Source organism: Pinus tabuliformis, chromosome X (genome assembly GCF_031772625.1).
Source record: "Pinus tabuliformis cultivar Carrire ecotype Pingquan chromosome X, CPIR1, whole genome shotgun sequence".
NCBI lineage: Eukaryota > Viridiplantae > Streptophyta > Pinopsida > Pinales > Pinaceae > Pinus > Pinus tabuliformis.
In genome coordinates, this window is record NC_142308.1 from 1,418,119,786 (window position 1) to 1,418,136,392 (window position 16,607).

At 37.3% G+C, this 16,607-nt stretch overlaps 1 protein-coding gene across 3 annotated transcripts in view; it reads right to left on the reverse strand.

Annotated features, from left to right (window-relative positions):
• The window catches only part of PK3 (serine/threonine protein kinase 3), a 204,477-nt gene that overhangs the window by 158,763 nt on the left and 29,107 nt on the right, over positions 1-16,607 (reverse strand). For all 3 annotated transcript variants that reach the window (XM_089447815.1, XM_089447813.1, XM_089447814.1), the window contains exon 2: positions 13,087-13,229. In XM_089447815.1, the coding sequence (XP_089303941.1) occupies positions 13,087-13,229 (143 nt within the window). The remainder of the gene's footprint in view (positions 1-13,086; positions 13,230-16,607) is intronic.

Consider the following 16,607-nt stretch of genomic DNA (forward strand, 5'->3'; position numbering starts at 1 on the left):
AGGCCCAAACTCTTGGATCATATCCGGCTACTGGAGCCCTTAATGACAGTAGCATGATGACAGGGGAGCAAAGTGTAGTGGAGCAACAAAGCAGTGCTTGGGTGCAGAAATTTGAGGCAGTGTAGTGGAAGTTGCAGCAGTGCGAGAGGCACAGAGGTATATGCAACAGCGCAGTGGCAGCAAAGGGAGCATAGGACAGAAGCAAAGGCAGCTTCAGTTTCACGAGGCTTCCAGGCTAACTGGGATGTCAGTATTTGGGAGAAGTCAATTACCTACTTCTCGGTAACACTAAGTTGCAGTGCAACAATTAGCAGTGGCAGTGGTAGGGGCAGCATGGGCAGCATATTGAGATGGAGCTGCAGTACAGATGTAGCAATGGAAGTGGTAGTGTCATGGGCAACAGTACAGGAAGCAGCAATGCAGATGATGTGAGGCAGCAAGCCAAGCATCAGCACAGGTACTGGTGCGGAGGATCAGTGCGATGTTTCCAAGGTGAAGCATTACTAGAGCACATTCCTCGCTAAGAGGGAGTGTTGATTTGTGGTAACTCCGAATGTGCTCTAGCCATGATAATTGGTGGAGAGGCTCAAGCACATGAGGTCTCCAAAACCCAAAAATCATTTGGAGAAATTCTACCCAAATGAGGAGATATTAAAATAATTAATATTTTTAATTGGGTCCTAGGTATAAACTTAGGAAAATTAAAATATTAATGTGTATTAATATAATTTTGGGTTAGAAGGTTCCAAGAGACGAGGATCAAGCCAAATCTAATCTTAACCGTTGATTAGGGACTTAATTTCGACCGTTGAAGACTCAACAAGAAAAGTATAAGAGGCTTGAGGGTCAGTTGGAGACACACCAAATTGATCAGTCAGTTCAATTTTCTGGAGCAGTGTTTGCTGAGAGAATCGAACCAGTGATTTGTTGTAGCAAGGGGCAGTTCAGCACGAGGTCGAGAATACATAGCAGAGAGGCAGAGATCGTGCCAGAGAGACAGTGCAGATCCTGGGAAGGCTTACGCAAAGGCAGTTGCGACTGACGCAGAAGTTGAGGAGGCCAGCATGGGTGACGCAGAGGGCTAGAGAGCTGATGCAAAGAGCCAAGAGGCTAACACAGAGGCATCAGTAGTTGCGCAGAGGCTAGCAGAGCTGACGCAGGGCCAAGAGGTAGCGCTGGAGATTTTTCGTGGGGTAGACTGGCACTGAGAGGGTAACGCAGTCCCTAGCAGAGTGAAGTAGAGCAGTGGAGAAGCTTGGAGCAGCTTTCGTTGTCCAGCTAAGGAGTTGGCATAGTTGCTATGGGATTGATCATCCGGTGACTAATGAGCCAGAATATCTGTCTCTGAGGAGAGGTACTTCTGCCGAGGGAATTCTCTGTTGGGTGAGCCATTTCTGGCACCCTAGTTGTATTCAGAAACTACATAATAATGAAACCCTCATATCTGCTGCACCGGTTTTCCTGCATTGGGTTTTTCCAAGGACGATTGTCCAAAAATAGCGGTGTCCCTTGTGTGATTGTCTCAATTATTTCAGTTGTTGATCTGTATATGTGTGAAGGCCGCATTTGTGTTTATTTTGGTATTTATATTAATAAATAACTTGTTAATGGAATGAACAAGTAGGAGACAATAAACCAGATAATGCAGTAGGGATTTCTAATGTGTCAGACTTAGAAATTTCCACAATTAGTGTATAATTGTTGCTCCTCTAGGATGTGTAGCACCTCCTCCAAGTGTCGCAGGTGTTTCTCCCAAGTCCTTTTGTAAAGTAGAATGTCATCAAAGAACACCATCACAAATCTGCGCAACTGCTTGCGGAACACATGGTTCAAGCAAAAGATTGGAAAGTCGCCAGTGCATTGGTTAGCCCAAAGGGCATCACCAAGAACTCAAAGTGCCCATAGTGGCATTAGAATGCCATCTTCAAGATATCTTGCTCTCTCACTCGAATCTTATGGTAACTTGAACGCAAGTCTATCTTAGAGAAGTATTTAGCCCCTCTAAGCTCATCCATCATCTCATTAATGCATGGAATCGGGTACCAGTTCTTCAGTGTCTTCATGTTTAGGACCCTGTAGTCAATGCACATGCAAAGTGTCAAATCCTTTTTCTTCACCAGCACACTAAAGAAGCAAAGCGACTGGATCTAGGCCTAGTGTGCCCCAACGCCAACAATTCCTGAATATCCCTCTCAATCTCATCCCGGTATGGCTTGGGATGCCTATAGGGAGTGGTAATCACTGCATGCACCCCCTCCGCCAACTCTATGGTGTGCTCAAAGCCTTTATCTGGTGGACGCATGGAAGAATGTTTCTGAACATTGCCTGATGCTTCTCTAATGGTGCCAAAATATCTAGGTCTGGTTGTTGCTCCTGCTTCCCCGACTCTGAAAAACATAACCCTATTACCCCGACTCTGAAAATCAGCCTCCATCCTGTGAGCTGACATGAACTGTGGTGGGTAGGAATGCATGCCTCTCAGTATTACTAGCTTCTCATTTGGCCCCACGAACTCCATCTCCAGTTTCTTCCAATCAGTAGTGACACACCCAAAAAGTATAGCCACTAGACACCCATCACCACATTGGTGTCCAGCACATCAACGACAAAGAAATGATGTGTCACGGAGTAGTTCCCCATGGTCAGGGTCAAACTGGAAACATATCTCGTGTACAACATAATCCTGTCTCCTCGCAACAACACTAAGAACCCGTCAAAAGCCTCTGTGTGTATACCTCTACACTCCACCATCTGCACATCAATGAAATTATGGGTAGCCCCACTGTCCACCAATATCGACACTCGTTTCCCTTGCACTGTGCCCCTGGTCCTCAATGTCAAATACTTCAAAGCTCCCCGAAGCGATAACTCCTCCAGTGGTTAGTGGTGGGCCTCCTCCAAGAGGGGGCGGTGGTCCTCCTCCTCCCATAACCTATGGCCCACAATCTCCTCCATCTAACTCCTGCTTACCCTCATCCTTCGACTCACTGTCTGAGAAAACCTCTATGTAATGGGCCTTTCCCTTGATGCACTTGTGCTCTGGTGCCCATGGTTGCTGGCACACGAAGCATAGCTTCCTCCTCTCAATGTCTCTCCTAGTCTCGTCATCCAACAATCCTCGCCCCATCCACTCCCTTTGAGGGTTGAATTAATTGTAATATCTGATTTAAAAAAATATTTTAGTACATGGTCCCTCAAACACCATGGCTAAAATATTTGAGGGTGGAAAAAATATTAATCCCCTCTAGTGTCAATTAATTAATTTTCCTAGCTAAATTAAATCAAAACCCTAAGCCAAAAAATTAATTAATTTTGAATCAAATAATTATAGAGAAATTAATTTCTCTCCAAGTGGAAAATTCGTGGGTCAAAGAGAAGTCAAACTTTGGAGGTCCCCCAAATGGATATTTTAAGAAAATGTGAGCCCTTGGACCTTTGGTTAAGTCAAAGTCAAATTTTTGAGGAAATTAATCCAAAATATTAACTTTTGGATTAATTAAAAGTGGGTTTTAAGAAAAATTCGATTTTTTCCTCAAAATTAAAAATTCAACGGTGGATATTAAAAGATGATCAAATTATTTTTGACGGTCGAGATTAGTTTGATAGGAATCAAGCCAACTAGCTGTTATTTTCCACTTCGAGGGATTTCACTATAAATAAAAGTCATTTTGCTTCTATTGAATATATTTGGATGATGTAAATTTTTTAAGCTGGTATTGAGCTATTGCTCTGCTGGGAACATTTCTATATCATAACAAAAAGACTTTGGGGTTCAGTTCATGGTGTTCTTCTTCCATTGATCTGTAGTATGTGCTAGTTATGTGTTATCCCATATTGTGCTAAAAAAAATTATGAATTGTTATTTCATTTGTCAATGATAAGAGGATTCTATTGGTAAAATTTGTATCTTAGGTGATCTAATTCACCATATAATCTAATAGTTCTACTTGAGAAAAATTATAAAGATTTGCCGGTACACTGGTCCTTGGGCTCCAAGTTCACAGACTGTGGGAAAGAGCTGACTATGTTTGGGCTCTAGGATTTTTGTATGGTATTTTAATTTTGCGAGAGGGCTTTTGGCCAGTATTCAAAAAAAATCAAAAAATATATTCATCCACTCAGGGTTGCGGGGGAGCACCCCCACCCTCACGATCTCGCTCCCAATTCGCACTCCAAGCAAGAGCGACTTGAGAGCGGGTCGGCAGCGCGCTCTCAGCAAAAAAAACGCTCCCTGGCTTTTCAGGAGTGTTTAGTGTTTTTTGCAAATCTTTTTTGTGCAGTAATATTCCAAATGCAATTTTTTTTCAAAGAAACAAATAAGTTTTGAGTGGGGTAGCCTAATGATCAAGCCTATGGCCCTAGTATTGATATGTGATTCATGGTAATGCTAAATTCTTAAAATAAAAGTGACATTCTCCTTAATCTTCATTTTCATCCTTTTACTTAAATTTTTAACATTACCATGAAATGACTCAGGATGTTTGAGAGTGGTTCCCACCTCATTGGATTTCATATGGAGAAAGTAGAATTTTATATTTCATTCAAAATCCAGCGGACTTGTTATCTCAAAATCAGGCCCTGATAGGCTGCTGGTCAGGTTGACTCTAAGTAACTATTTCAAACCTACTTTAGGCTGAGGCTTAGCCTCCTCAACCTGAGAGGGCTCTCTCTTGATGGATTAATGATTTTGATTAAAGATAAGATGGCTAACTCTTATAGAACAACTGTGAAAAATATGAATGGTGGAAACACATTAAACAACTATCCATTGGGCTTATGGAGTCAACAACACCTCAATATAACAATGAACTCAACCTTACATGGAAGTCAGAGCATTCAGCATTTAAACATTCAGAACATAAACTCATATGGGACCACACAGTTTATAAATGTATACAGGAAGTCAGAGCACATTCAGTGAATTCTGAGTGATTATACATCCATACCACTGTAAGAATTAAGAAAAGGACAACATCATATATTCTGAACATAAAAAATCCTTCATGAATCCTGAGAAGTAAAGTCAAGCATGTATTACTGAAAATGAGTCTTACATAGGCCAAATACAAGCTTTTGCATAAAATTTCCAACCCCTTGTACATCAGCTCTTCTGCTATATATAGAGCTCTTTACACAACTTAGATTCCTCTTCTAGAATGAGGAAAATTCGAATTCTACCTGACCTGACACCTAATGACACTCAAAACTAACTATTAAATGCAAATGACACCTAACTAGCAGTCGTAGAGACCTAATACAACTAGGAGTGTAACTCCTTATCATGACTACAACAACCTTATCTAAGCATTAAACACTCCTTTTGACACATAAAACTCCATGAAGTCGAATTTGATGAAGCCCATAACCTTCCAGTTGGCCCTTGATGACTCATCCTTTTGTTGTTCCTAGAAACTAGGACACTGTCCCTTGCTCTGTTCTGGCTGAAAAATAGGTCTTGGGACAGAGCTCATAACTTCTCATAAACAATGTATTTGGAAAAACTGAAGGAGGCTTTTGTGAACCAATACATGCTTAACAAAAACCTCTCTTGGTTTTTTGAAACACCTTTCCTACCGTCCAGAATATTTCTTTGAAAAACAGGTGTCAAACAGAGAAATATGCCTGTGAAAAACTTGCACCTACAGCAGTTTCGTAGCGCAAGTTTGATCATTCATTTCTCTCAAATCATAATGGATTTGAAGAAAGTGGAAGAGGTTTTTGTATTTCAGTATCTTATGAATGAAAACCTCTTTCACATTTTAGAGATAAGCTTTCAAATGCTCAGAAACGCTTCTAGAAGTTGACTAGTAAAAACAGGGAAACAAAACTCCTCCTTTTTAGAGTTTCATTCTTATGCTCCTCTTCGAATCCTTCTGCTGACCATGCTGTCTCTTTAATCATATGAAATGCATTAAATCAACCATGAAATCTGATCCCACACTTGAATTAAGACAAATAGCTCCTTTAATGCTGCCTGAAGCATCATCTAGCTATGAAACAATTTCCACTTTTATAACATGTAGCTTAGAATTCAATAAAAATGTCCTCCTACTTGTTTTGCCCTTGCTGAATGTTGACACTTTGTAATTGATCTTTTGCAGAGATTCCCCTTTGAAAATATTTCCCTTTGTCTCTCAAAATTGGTCCACTAATTCATAATATGCTCCTACAGCAGTTTCGTAGCACGCTACGAAACTGCTGATCATTAGGCATCACTTACAGCAGTTTCGTAGCACGCTACGAAATTGCTGTGTAATTACAAAAACATAGCTTTGAACCAAAATTTTTCATTTTGAGCCTTTTGCTATCTTCAAATGTCTCTTTTCATGTGCCTTGAAGCTTTTCAAACTGAATATATATATATATATAGACCCCATTCTTCAAGGTATGTATGCAATATGTAACCTTGGCATTTGTGAAAGAATCTTCAAGTAACAAGGAAGAAGAGATGTATGCCAATCATTGGCAATGAAGACAACATCCTCCTCATAAGGTCTACTAAATGTTCACTATTTTGCTCTGATTTAAAGATTGTTCAGCTGTTGCCACATCTACACAAGGCAGAATGCGGTCAAGGGCGGTATTTTCTATTGAAGGTGCTTCAGTGTGAACATTTTTCCCATTCTTTCCATATGCCTCCACAAAATACCAATCAGGAATCTCTGTTGTGCCAATCAGGAACCATCCTTTTCTTTGATATGCTCCCAAGAGTAATTACTTTTAGCTGTCTCTGCAATCTTAGCCAAATGATCATGGGTAAAAGTAATGTCGCATGGGTTGCTTGGATTGATAATAACCATTGCCACTGTGTTGTTGTCTGCAATTGTATGAATCCCTGTGTAATGCATCAAACTAAATTGAGAAATTTTGGCATTAGTATTCTTAAGTGATAACAGGACTTATCAGTTTTTTAGGATTTCAGGATTGGGGGGATTGCAATGTTTCCATTGGATTTTGTCATGTATTAGGGTATGGAACTCGTATTTAATCAAGAGCACCAATCCCTCTATGTACCTTGATGTTAGTGACACTGGTTGTCGAACTCCTCTATCATGACCCTCCTAAAAATGTATGCATCACTCAAACAAAATCTTGACTTGACATGCTATGCTTTTTCTATCTTATGTTAACGCTTAGAGGGTGATATTAATGACAAACATCCCTATACAGATCTAGAGGTAATGACAAAGATACCTCTGGATATTAATGCTTAGAGGGTGATATTAATGACAAAGATCCTGATTTTCCAACAAGACTAAAAATTAGACATTTCTCATGGCGGCAAGAGGCCCAAGCATTAGCAATAAATAACAGATTTACTTGTCTTTTCTAGTTTCTAGTAGTTTTTATAACTATTGACTCTTTCATATTTATTATGACATTTTTTGTAAACAATATATGACAATTTAAGTTTGAAGTTGGCAATTATAACTCATTAGTAATGAATTATGAATATGATGCTTCGTGAAAGTTGAAAGTTGTTTCATTTCATTTCATTTTATAACATTTCATTTCATGTTAGATATTATTTGTTGTAATGGTTACACTTAGCTTACAAGTACAACTTTGGTGATGAATGATGATAAATGTTATATATTGAATTTTGAAATCTTGAAATTTCAAGATTGATGAAGCATGAGACTCAAAATGTTGTATGTTACCATGTTACTAACTTGTGGACGTCGTTGATGAAGATTATAACTTCTAGATGATTGTTGTTATATGGTTCAATCTATTTTTTATGTTTTTTATATCTAATTCATCATTCTACATTCTTTTGTTGACATATATGCATCAAAATATAAAAAATATATATATAGTATATAAAAAACGCTCCTGGAATCGCTCCGAAACTGGGAGCTTCTAAAAATGTCACTCCCGCTCCCAAGTAACCTTGCATCCACTGCTATTACTCAAAAATTATTTCTCCGAAATTTTTAATTTGCAAATTTTGTACATTTGTAAATTATTTCTAGCTCATTTGTTTTGCAACACTTGAGGTTTCATTTTTTGGAGTTCTATATTTTTGTATATATTTGCGGCTTTTGGAATTCTTTGATTTATTTGTGTAGGTGGTCTTCAGATTGATCAAGATGATTTTTGGTAGGGTTTTGAGGCAGATCTAGGCCTAGGAAGGCAAGATCTAACCTCAATTAAATTTCAGGCTCAGCATCCAGCAATTTTGCTGAAATTTTTTGGCAAATTTTTTGTTTTGCAGGGGTTTCGAATTTTTTTAGGCCTTCTAGGAATGGTCGTCTGCCTTTCAAGCCTAGCCATCACCTTTTAGGACCCTTGGCCTCCCTTTAAGGCAGTCGTCCAGCCTCTTGGAGGCCTTGACCCCCTCTTTTACCCCTGTTGCAGCCCTTTTAGGGCTTTTTCCCTTAGCGGCATCCCTTTAGGGTAGGCTGCAGCCCTTGGAGGGATTGCAGTTGGCCTTTAGGGGCCTCCTCCCTTAAGCCACAGGCCTTTTAGGCCATTTTCCAGGTAGCCGTAGGCGTTAGAGGCCTTGCAGCCCTAGGTTGCAGACCTATGAGGGCTTTAGCCCTAGCCGCTAGCCCTATTCAGCATTTTCTCTCCATCATTGGGTTTCTTGTGGGGTTTTACAGTCATCTTAGCCAAGTTGTGGGGTTTTGAAACAGTTTTTTAAGCTAAACTTTTGTGGTTGCAAGCTTGAGGCATCATTGAAAATTATTTGGCATTGGTTTATGGTAATTTGAATCAAAAAATTTGAGTTTATTTGGCTAACACTTGGTTTTGCAGATTAACTAGCCTCTTGAGCTAGCGTTTCAAGAGCCAAAGTAGCCAAACAAGGCCTCAAACAGCCATAAGTTCCCTTGTTGCAAGTCAGAAGAGGGTTGATCCAATTATTTTCAGCTGACAATTTGTGTTGCAGGTCATTGGCCCAAGTCTCAAGTCATTTGAAAGACAACTAGTCACCAAACTAGGCCATTAGGCCTAAGGGTTTGCTCTCTTCCCTCACATTTTCTTTGTTGTTTTGTTCTTCAGTTCTGAATCATTTTGTTACAGCAGTGTATTCAGTGCTAAAACACTCTAAATTAAAGCCTATATTCATTAATCAATCACATAAGACATTGAAAAATAACCTCAAGACACTAAATATCAATTTTGAGGTCATATTGATTGCATGCAAGTGGATTTTGTGAACTGTTTGATAAATTTTCAGATCTGATTCATATGCTACAGCCATCTACATTTAGCCTACAGCGGTAATTAAGTTCCTAACAATGGAATAATAACCCATTGGCAATCATATTCCATCAGTATACTATCACTTGTATTCATTGGGATTGCATTTCTTGGCATAATTCATCATTTTCTAAAGGCTGTGATATTAATTTAAGGTCTGATATTAAAAGTGTTGAAACTCATCCAATTTCATTTGGCTATTGTTCCTTGAATCTTGTGGAGATTGGATAAGTGTTTAATTGTGAGATTTGGACGATTTTCCTACTGCTGCAATCTTATGTTTATTGGTTGATCTATAGTCTTCTTTTGCACCATTAGCATCTATTTGCACTTTTGCACAAGTGCTTTAATTGAATTGATAAGTGTTTGGCTAATTGTGCTAAGCGACATTGTGGATAAATGCTCTGAATTTTCTTATTGCCATTATTGTCATTGGATAAATGGATTTATTGTTCATGGTTAAATTGAATATCTATTGTGATAAGCCATCTAATTCCTTCTCTCATATATCTAATTGGAATATTGGTGATTTTTATAATCTTGAAGAAGCATTGATCACTTAAGCAATTGTCTATTGGTTATATTGGCTACATCTTCTGGCACCGTTGAGTTTAAGCACTCTCTCTTGTGGTTGGGATTATCATTCATATATTTTTTAAGTACTCTATTGTTATAATCGAAGATCATTTGTAATTAAGTACTTAAGTAATTAAGTGATCTCACCTTAAGAGCACGCATCCATCTCTTGAACTTGCATACTAGGATTAGTATTTTGCATTAATTAATTTACATCCAAGATTATGTGTGATCGATACAGAATAGGACCATAGCACCTCTTTAGTGGTTAACACGGTGACCTTGCAGTCGTCAGAGCCACAGTCTCTGTAGCGTTGGAGGCATCAAGTGGTTAGAACCTAAGGGGAGGTATCTTTGATCAAGCCTTTGCTTGTTTCCCCTTGGCTTCTCTCTCACAACCTACTCTAGAGACTAGCTTCAAAACAGTGAAGAGGAGGGATACATTTAGAGTAGGCATCTAACTAAAATAAACCAAGATTCAGCATCTCACCTAGATTTTAGGATTTGCATCTCATTTAGGATAGTGAAGCATCCTTAAGCAGTGACTGTTCATCTAGTCATTTGGTATATAATTGATATAAAGCAAGTAGTGGACTCCATTAAGGCACTAATCTCCCACAAAAATCTAATATAATCCTTAAGACTTGTTAAATCAACCTAGTGGTTAGGTCATTTAGTTATGTCTCCAAGACTTGTTGGTTGCCAACAAGTCTTGTGTCTTCACACTTCACAGGGACTACCCCCTATAGCTTGTTGTAGGGAGACAGCTAGAACAGAGAGGGCGGGGATCAAAGTGACGGCCACTGTCCTGAGCGTTGTTGCATCTTGCCTGTACAATTTGGGCGACAACACCTCCCTTGTTGAGCTAACATCCAACCACAAAACAACGGAAGAACAGCCACTAAGGTGGCAATGGTGGCTGATCTCATTGTTTCCCTAGAGCTAGAGTTCCTAGTGAGCCTTCACACAAGGTTGCTAGATTTGCGGTAACAGTGTGCTTGGTTACATGGAATAAAATAAAGTAAATAAAATATATATATATAACCCTGAGGTTTGTTGGAAAATGACACCCTCAATGCTCCCGATCACGAAAATGCTCCCACACCACTCCGCACTATGGCAACATTGGTATGTTTATTGCAATTGTAAAAAGGAGAGCATGGGGACACCAAGAATAAAAACTATTATCTTATTTTATTTTTTTAAAGGTGGTAGCTCAGACAAGTACTTCTACATTGGCGATGTAACTTGTGTCTAGCATGTAGAAGGGTCTGAAAGACACTCTAGACATTAACTTTATTTTTATAAAGTTCAAGTAACTTTTATTCTATAATGACTAAAAAGTGACTTAAGTTGTGTCAACGAGAGATTAAGGCGTGATCATTGATCTCAAGTGATCAAGATTAGATCTTGACCATTAATCACTTTGGAGATAGGATTTTGGTCATTGTAAAGTTATAAAAGGAGATCTAAGAGGACAAGGCACACAACACTTGACGGGTGAGGGTTTGAGGCTGAGGAGAAGAGAAAATAAATTCCAGGAGAGAGAGAAATCACAGGGCAGAAGGACGGCCGAATTCGTCTTGCTGCGCGGCATCCCTAGGCAGCCATTTGAAGGAGCTGTACAGCTGCACAATTCCCAAGGCAGCTGAGCGCATTTGCTTAGGCCATACAAGTGTGCACAAGTATAGGTTTGGGATCAGATCTGCTGCATGCAGATTGAGGCTGTTCAGGGGCTGCTTATTGAAGTGGAACATTTCCAAGGAGGCCCTACACCTGAGGGAGAAAGCTGGGCTAAATTCTGTGGCACAATTTCCGAGATTTCTGAACTAGTACAGGTTCATTAATTGCTGTAATAAATTTTCAGAATTCTTCTCTGTGGACTGAGATAATAAAATCACCTGTTTGCTAGTTTTTCCCTTCAGGGTTTCCAAGGTAAAATATTCGTGTCAAATTTTGTGAATGGTTCAGCTTTCGCTGTGCATTTTAAAGTTAGTAAGCTCAGTTTATTTCTATTCATAAAAATCAGATCTGGAATTTTTTCTCTTTTCCATGCATGCATCTAGGTATAAATTATTTTTATTGGATTTAGAAATCAGATCTGGGCTTAAGAAAACTAACATATTTCTAGTAGAATCTTAATTTTGCAAAACAATTTCTAAGTTAAAGATATTAGACATTAGTTTTTTGAATTTTGGAATTTGAACAATATGTTACCTTTGCAATTTAACACTGCGCTATATGTTTAATGAGGCCCTTGGATTTTAGCATGATTCAAAATTCATATATGTTTAATGATAGCATTGGATTCTATCATGATTCATAATGTCTAATGAGGGCATGGGATTTGATCTCAGAGTCACTACCTTCTTTTATATTCTGAAAATTTTGAAATATATAAATGAAGAAGCTTGATTGTGAATTTTATTTGAATTTCATCCAAAAATCGCAATTTCATTATTGCCGAATTTGAACATGAACATAAACCATGTGACAGAAGCTACAGTTGGATAGGAAACCTTTGACATATAGAGGGGAAGGCTGAGTCCAGACGATTGGTCCAAAACTTCATTGCACGAATGTCTAGATCTAACATTTATATTACTCTTTCCTTTGTTTTATTTTAATGCAAACGTTGCAATGGATGTAAGCATCTATGTCACATAGCCCAGTAAGCATCGTATACATTTTAATAAAACTCTCTCTCTCTCTCTCTTTGTATGTTTGAAGAGTGGAGAAAAAATACCTAAAATAGTGATAAAAAGCAGACCTTGACAATCACTTTGGAAGTGACAATAAATATAAGGGGAATGTTTTTCTTATGTCTAATAAGTTTTGGTCGCAGTCAACCCTCTTGCTAGGTGCAATTTTTATATGTAGAATCGTCATAGTGAAACATCAACACAATTATCTAAATCACTTTGATTTACATGTCATAATAAAAGAGAGAAAATATCCAATGGCCTTGTAAATATTTACACCAAAACATTTGACATGCCCTACAGAAAGAATTGTGAGCATGATTAAAAGCACTCAACTAAGAGAATTGTAACACCTTAGTATGCCAATAACTTTATTCCCGGCATGATGTTTGATGCTGCTAACAACTTTAAGTATCATTACTCACACAATTTCAAGGAGAATAGTGCAGAAAACATGATCAAATATTCAAAATTCTACTCATACACCAAAGAATTTCACTAAATGCAGTTTAAAACTTTAAAAAACTAAAAAAATTATGCAACTTAATTCAAGTTCACTCATCGAAAGAACTTAAATAAAAACAGGTGCTGAAAACTCTACCTTCACAGCAATAATAGAGTGATCAAGAAGAGGAAGTAGATTGGGATGACTGAAAAGAGATGAGACATGTATCTCCTGTTTCACTAACTGTAATTGCTCATCAGTTTGGGTCAATACCTTCTTCAAAGCATAGATTCCATCCTCTGCAACCACAATAAAACTTTAATTCACATTCAAATGGTAGTACTTAAATATTATACATACTATAAGAAAAGATTTTATTCAAGCACAGGACCATGGTGTGTCAAGGCTAAGCTTTTTCAATCCTTATTCAGTGATACCTTATGAGAGCCAGGAATACAGCATATGCAGAGGTATACTAGCCATGATACTCAACCTAATATTATTTACATCAAGGATTTTAAAGGGGAACACCTGAAACTGAAAAGTAAGGTTTTAAGGTTTTTTATAATGGTCTCTCACGTTATGTTTTTAGTCCTTTCATTAAAGTACATCTTAGATTGCTTGATTATTCCTGCATCAATGATAAGTTCACAAAAGAATCTCAGAAATCAGATTGTCCATAAACAAAAAATCAAAGGTTAGACGCTCAAGCAAGTAAACAGATATAATTATGCCAATCGTAGAAGGAGGCTGGCCATTGTCATCCTAGGCAAAGCCCCATCGCAAGATAGGGGGATTTGCATCAACAAACCATACTATGTCCTACATATATAGGAGGCTCCAAGGGCTTAGGCCCCTTTGATATGGCAAGAGCCAACATCAAGCAAATCTTGTCATTGTGCAGTGGATGTCAGGGCCAACTCTAGTTGCACTTGCACTTCTCACACACTTGTTGACCTACACAATGGTGAGGCCTACTATGCTGAAAATTGTCAGCTCAGGGATGAATTTCCTTAAATAAAAACTCATTTCTGACAATTTTGGAGTGACATTCTAAAATTAGAAAGTCATGTCTAGCATCTCAAGTTTGATTTTCCAAAAATAGTAAATCACCTTGCATCAATTGGTAATCAATTATAGTTGCTGGAAAAACACTTAACTTATCATTAATCAATCTTAATAGTTCAATTTCAACTTAATCATCAATATTATTATTATTATTATTAATATTATCCTTTATGATACAATGATATTATCAAAAGGAAATTCAAGTCCCTTTCCTCAGCTTTGGCGGAACAAACTGACAAAACTAAACACCATGTTTGTCTAGAAGATTCTCGCGTTATTGCCAAGATCGACCACTTTCATCACTGTAAGTTTAGGGAAGTTATCGAAATTGAAAATAGGTCTATAACGCTGAATAGGGATGATGGGTGGAAATTAGTAGTTGTTGGATCCCATCTCTTTTTCCCTAGGTTTGTGCCCTCCCCTTCTCCTTTCTTTCTTAGTGTCGTTTTCCCTTCCTTTAGGTTGATTCCTATGTGTTTTCTTTTCTTTATTTCCATTTTTCAGTGTTCCCTTGATTTCTTGCTTTTCCCTTTCTTTCTTTTTCAAGTCTAAGTCATGGTTATATTATTATCTTTTATTTATTTATTTTGGATATTAACATGAAGTTTAAGTAATAAGATTAGGTCAAAACTATAATACTATCATTTATTTATTTATTATTTTTTGAAATTAGTACTAATATATCAAATTATTATTATTAAGTCAAAGAAGTAATATTAAATCAATTTTGATATTACATTAAGATATTAAGAACATATTATTAGTTATAAGTCTAAGTCACGGTTATAATATTATCATTTGTTTATTTATTTTGGATATTAATAAGATTAGGTCAAAAGCATAATAACATCATTTATTGATTTATTATTTTTTGAAATTAGTACTAATATATCAAATTATTATTATCAAGTCAAAAAAGTAATATTAAATCAATTTTGATATTATATTAAGATATTAAGAACATATTATTAGTTATATATATTTTTTAGGGTTAGATTTAGAAATTTCTTTTTTGGAATTATTATTTTTATTTCAAAGTATTAGGTCAAAGTAATAATTTCAAATCTAAATAATAATTTTTAAAATTAGGTCAAAATAAAAATAACATATTTTTATTGACTAGATTTAATATTTTATTTTAATTTCTTAACATCTATTTTGACCATTTTATTGTTTCCTTCATTGTTCATTTCTCTTACCATTTTGCATCTCTACAGTATATATAATGGTTGTGTTGGATCAGTACTTTCATCCAAGTCCTAATGATGAACCATACTTAGTGGTTCGAAATGCGTCGACAACAAAAATTGAGATGTGATTTACCTGATGTATTCTCTCATAACACTCAATCACTTCGCACCTCTCTCCTTGATGACTCATATAACACTACGTTACTCTCTCTCTTACACTCTCATTAAAGGCATGTCATTAATGGTTCCTCTTACACTCTCATCAATGCATATGTTACACTCTCCCCATTTAAGTCATATGTTTCTCTCCTAAATGATGACACTCCTTAATGGCATAAGTTACACTTATCTAAGGCATGTGTTACCTCTCCATAATGGCATAAGTTATTCTTCCCAAAAAGGCATGCCTTGCACCTACCTCATGGCATGCGAGTTGTACCTCCTTTATGGCATGAATTCGTTGCACCTCCTATAAAAATGTGTCTCATATCATCTCACCTTACTACTTGTGTGTTGTTAAAGAAGAATTAGAACTTGAGAGAGAGAGTTGGAGCAACTTGAAGAAGATTGTGAGAGAGAGACTTGGAGAGTAAGAGAAAGACTTGGTGAGCCAAGGTTGATTCAGTGTTTCAGTGTTGATTCAGTTGAAGGGTAGGTTGATTCAGCATTTTCATTTGCTGCTGCTATCAGTGATCTTTATGCTTCAGCTTGTTCAGATTTGGGTGAACTTACTCATTCTCTTGATCTCTCATTGTACTTTGTATCTATGTTGAACAATTGATGTCTAATAGAAAAAGTGTGGGGTTTTTCCCTAGTCATTGGATCTAAATTCTCTGTGTCTCATTTTGTTCTTCGCTATCTTCTATTGTGCATTTGGTTTATGTTCTATCTACAATTGCTTAATTGATAATGCAGCAGAAAGATAGCCAAGAACAAAGGCATGTGTTACCTCTCCATAATGGCATAAGTTATTCTTCCCAAAAAGGCACGTGTTGCACCTACCTCATGGCATGCGAGTTGTACCTCCTTTATGGCATGAACTCGTTGCACCTACTATAAATGTGTCTCATATCATCTCACCGTACTACTTGTGCATTGTGAAAGAAGAATTAGAACTTGAGAGAGAGATTTGGAGAGACTTGAAGAAGATTGTGAGAGAGAGACTTGGAGAGTAAGAGAAAGACTTGATGAGCCAAGGTTGATTCGGTGTTTCAATGTTGACTCAGTTGAAGGGAAGGTTGATTCAGCATTTGCATTTGTTGCTGTTACCAGTGATCTTTATGCTTCAGCTTGTTCAGATTTGGGTGAACTTACTCATTCTCTTGATCTCTCATTGTACTTTGTATCTATGTTGAATAATTGATATCTAATAGAAGAAGTGTGGGGTTTTTCCCTAGTCATTGGATCTAAATTCTCTGT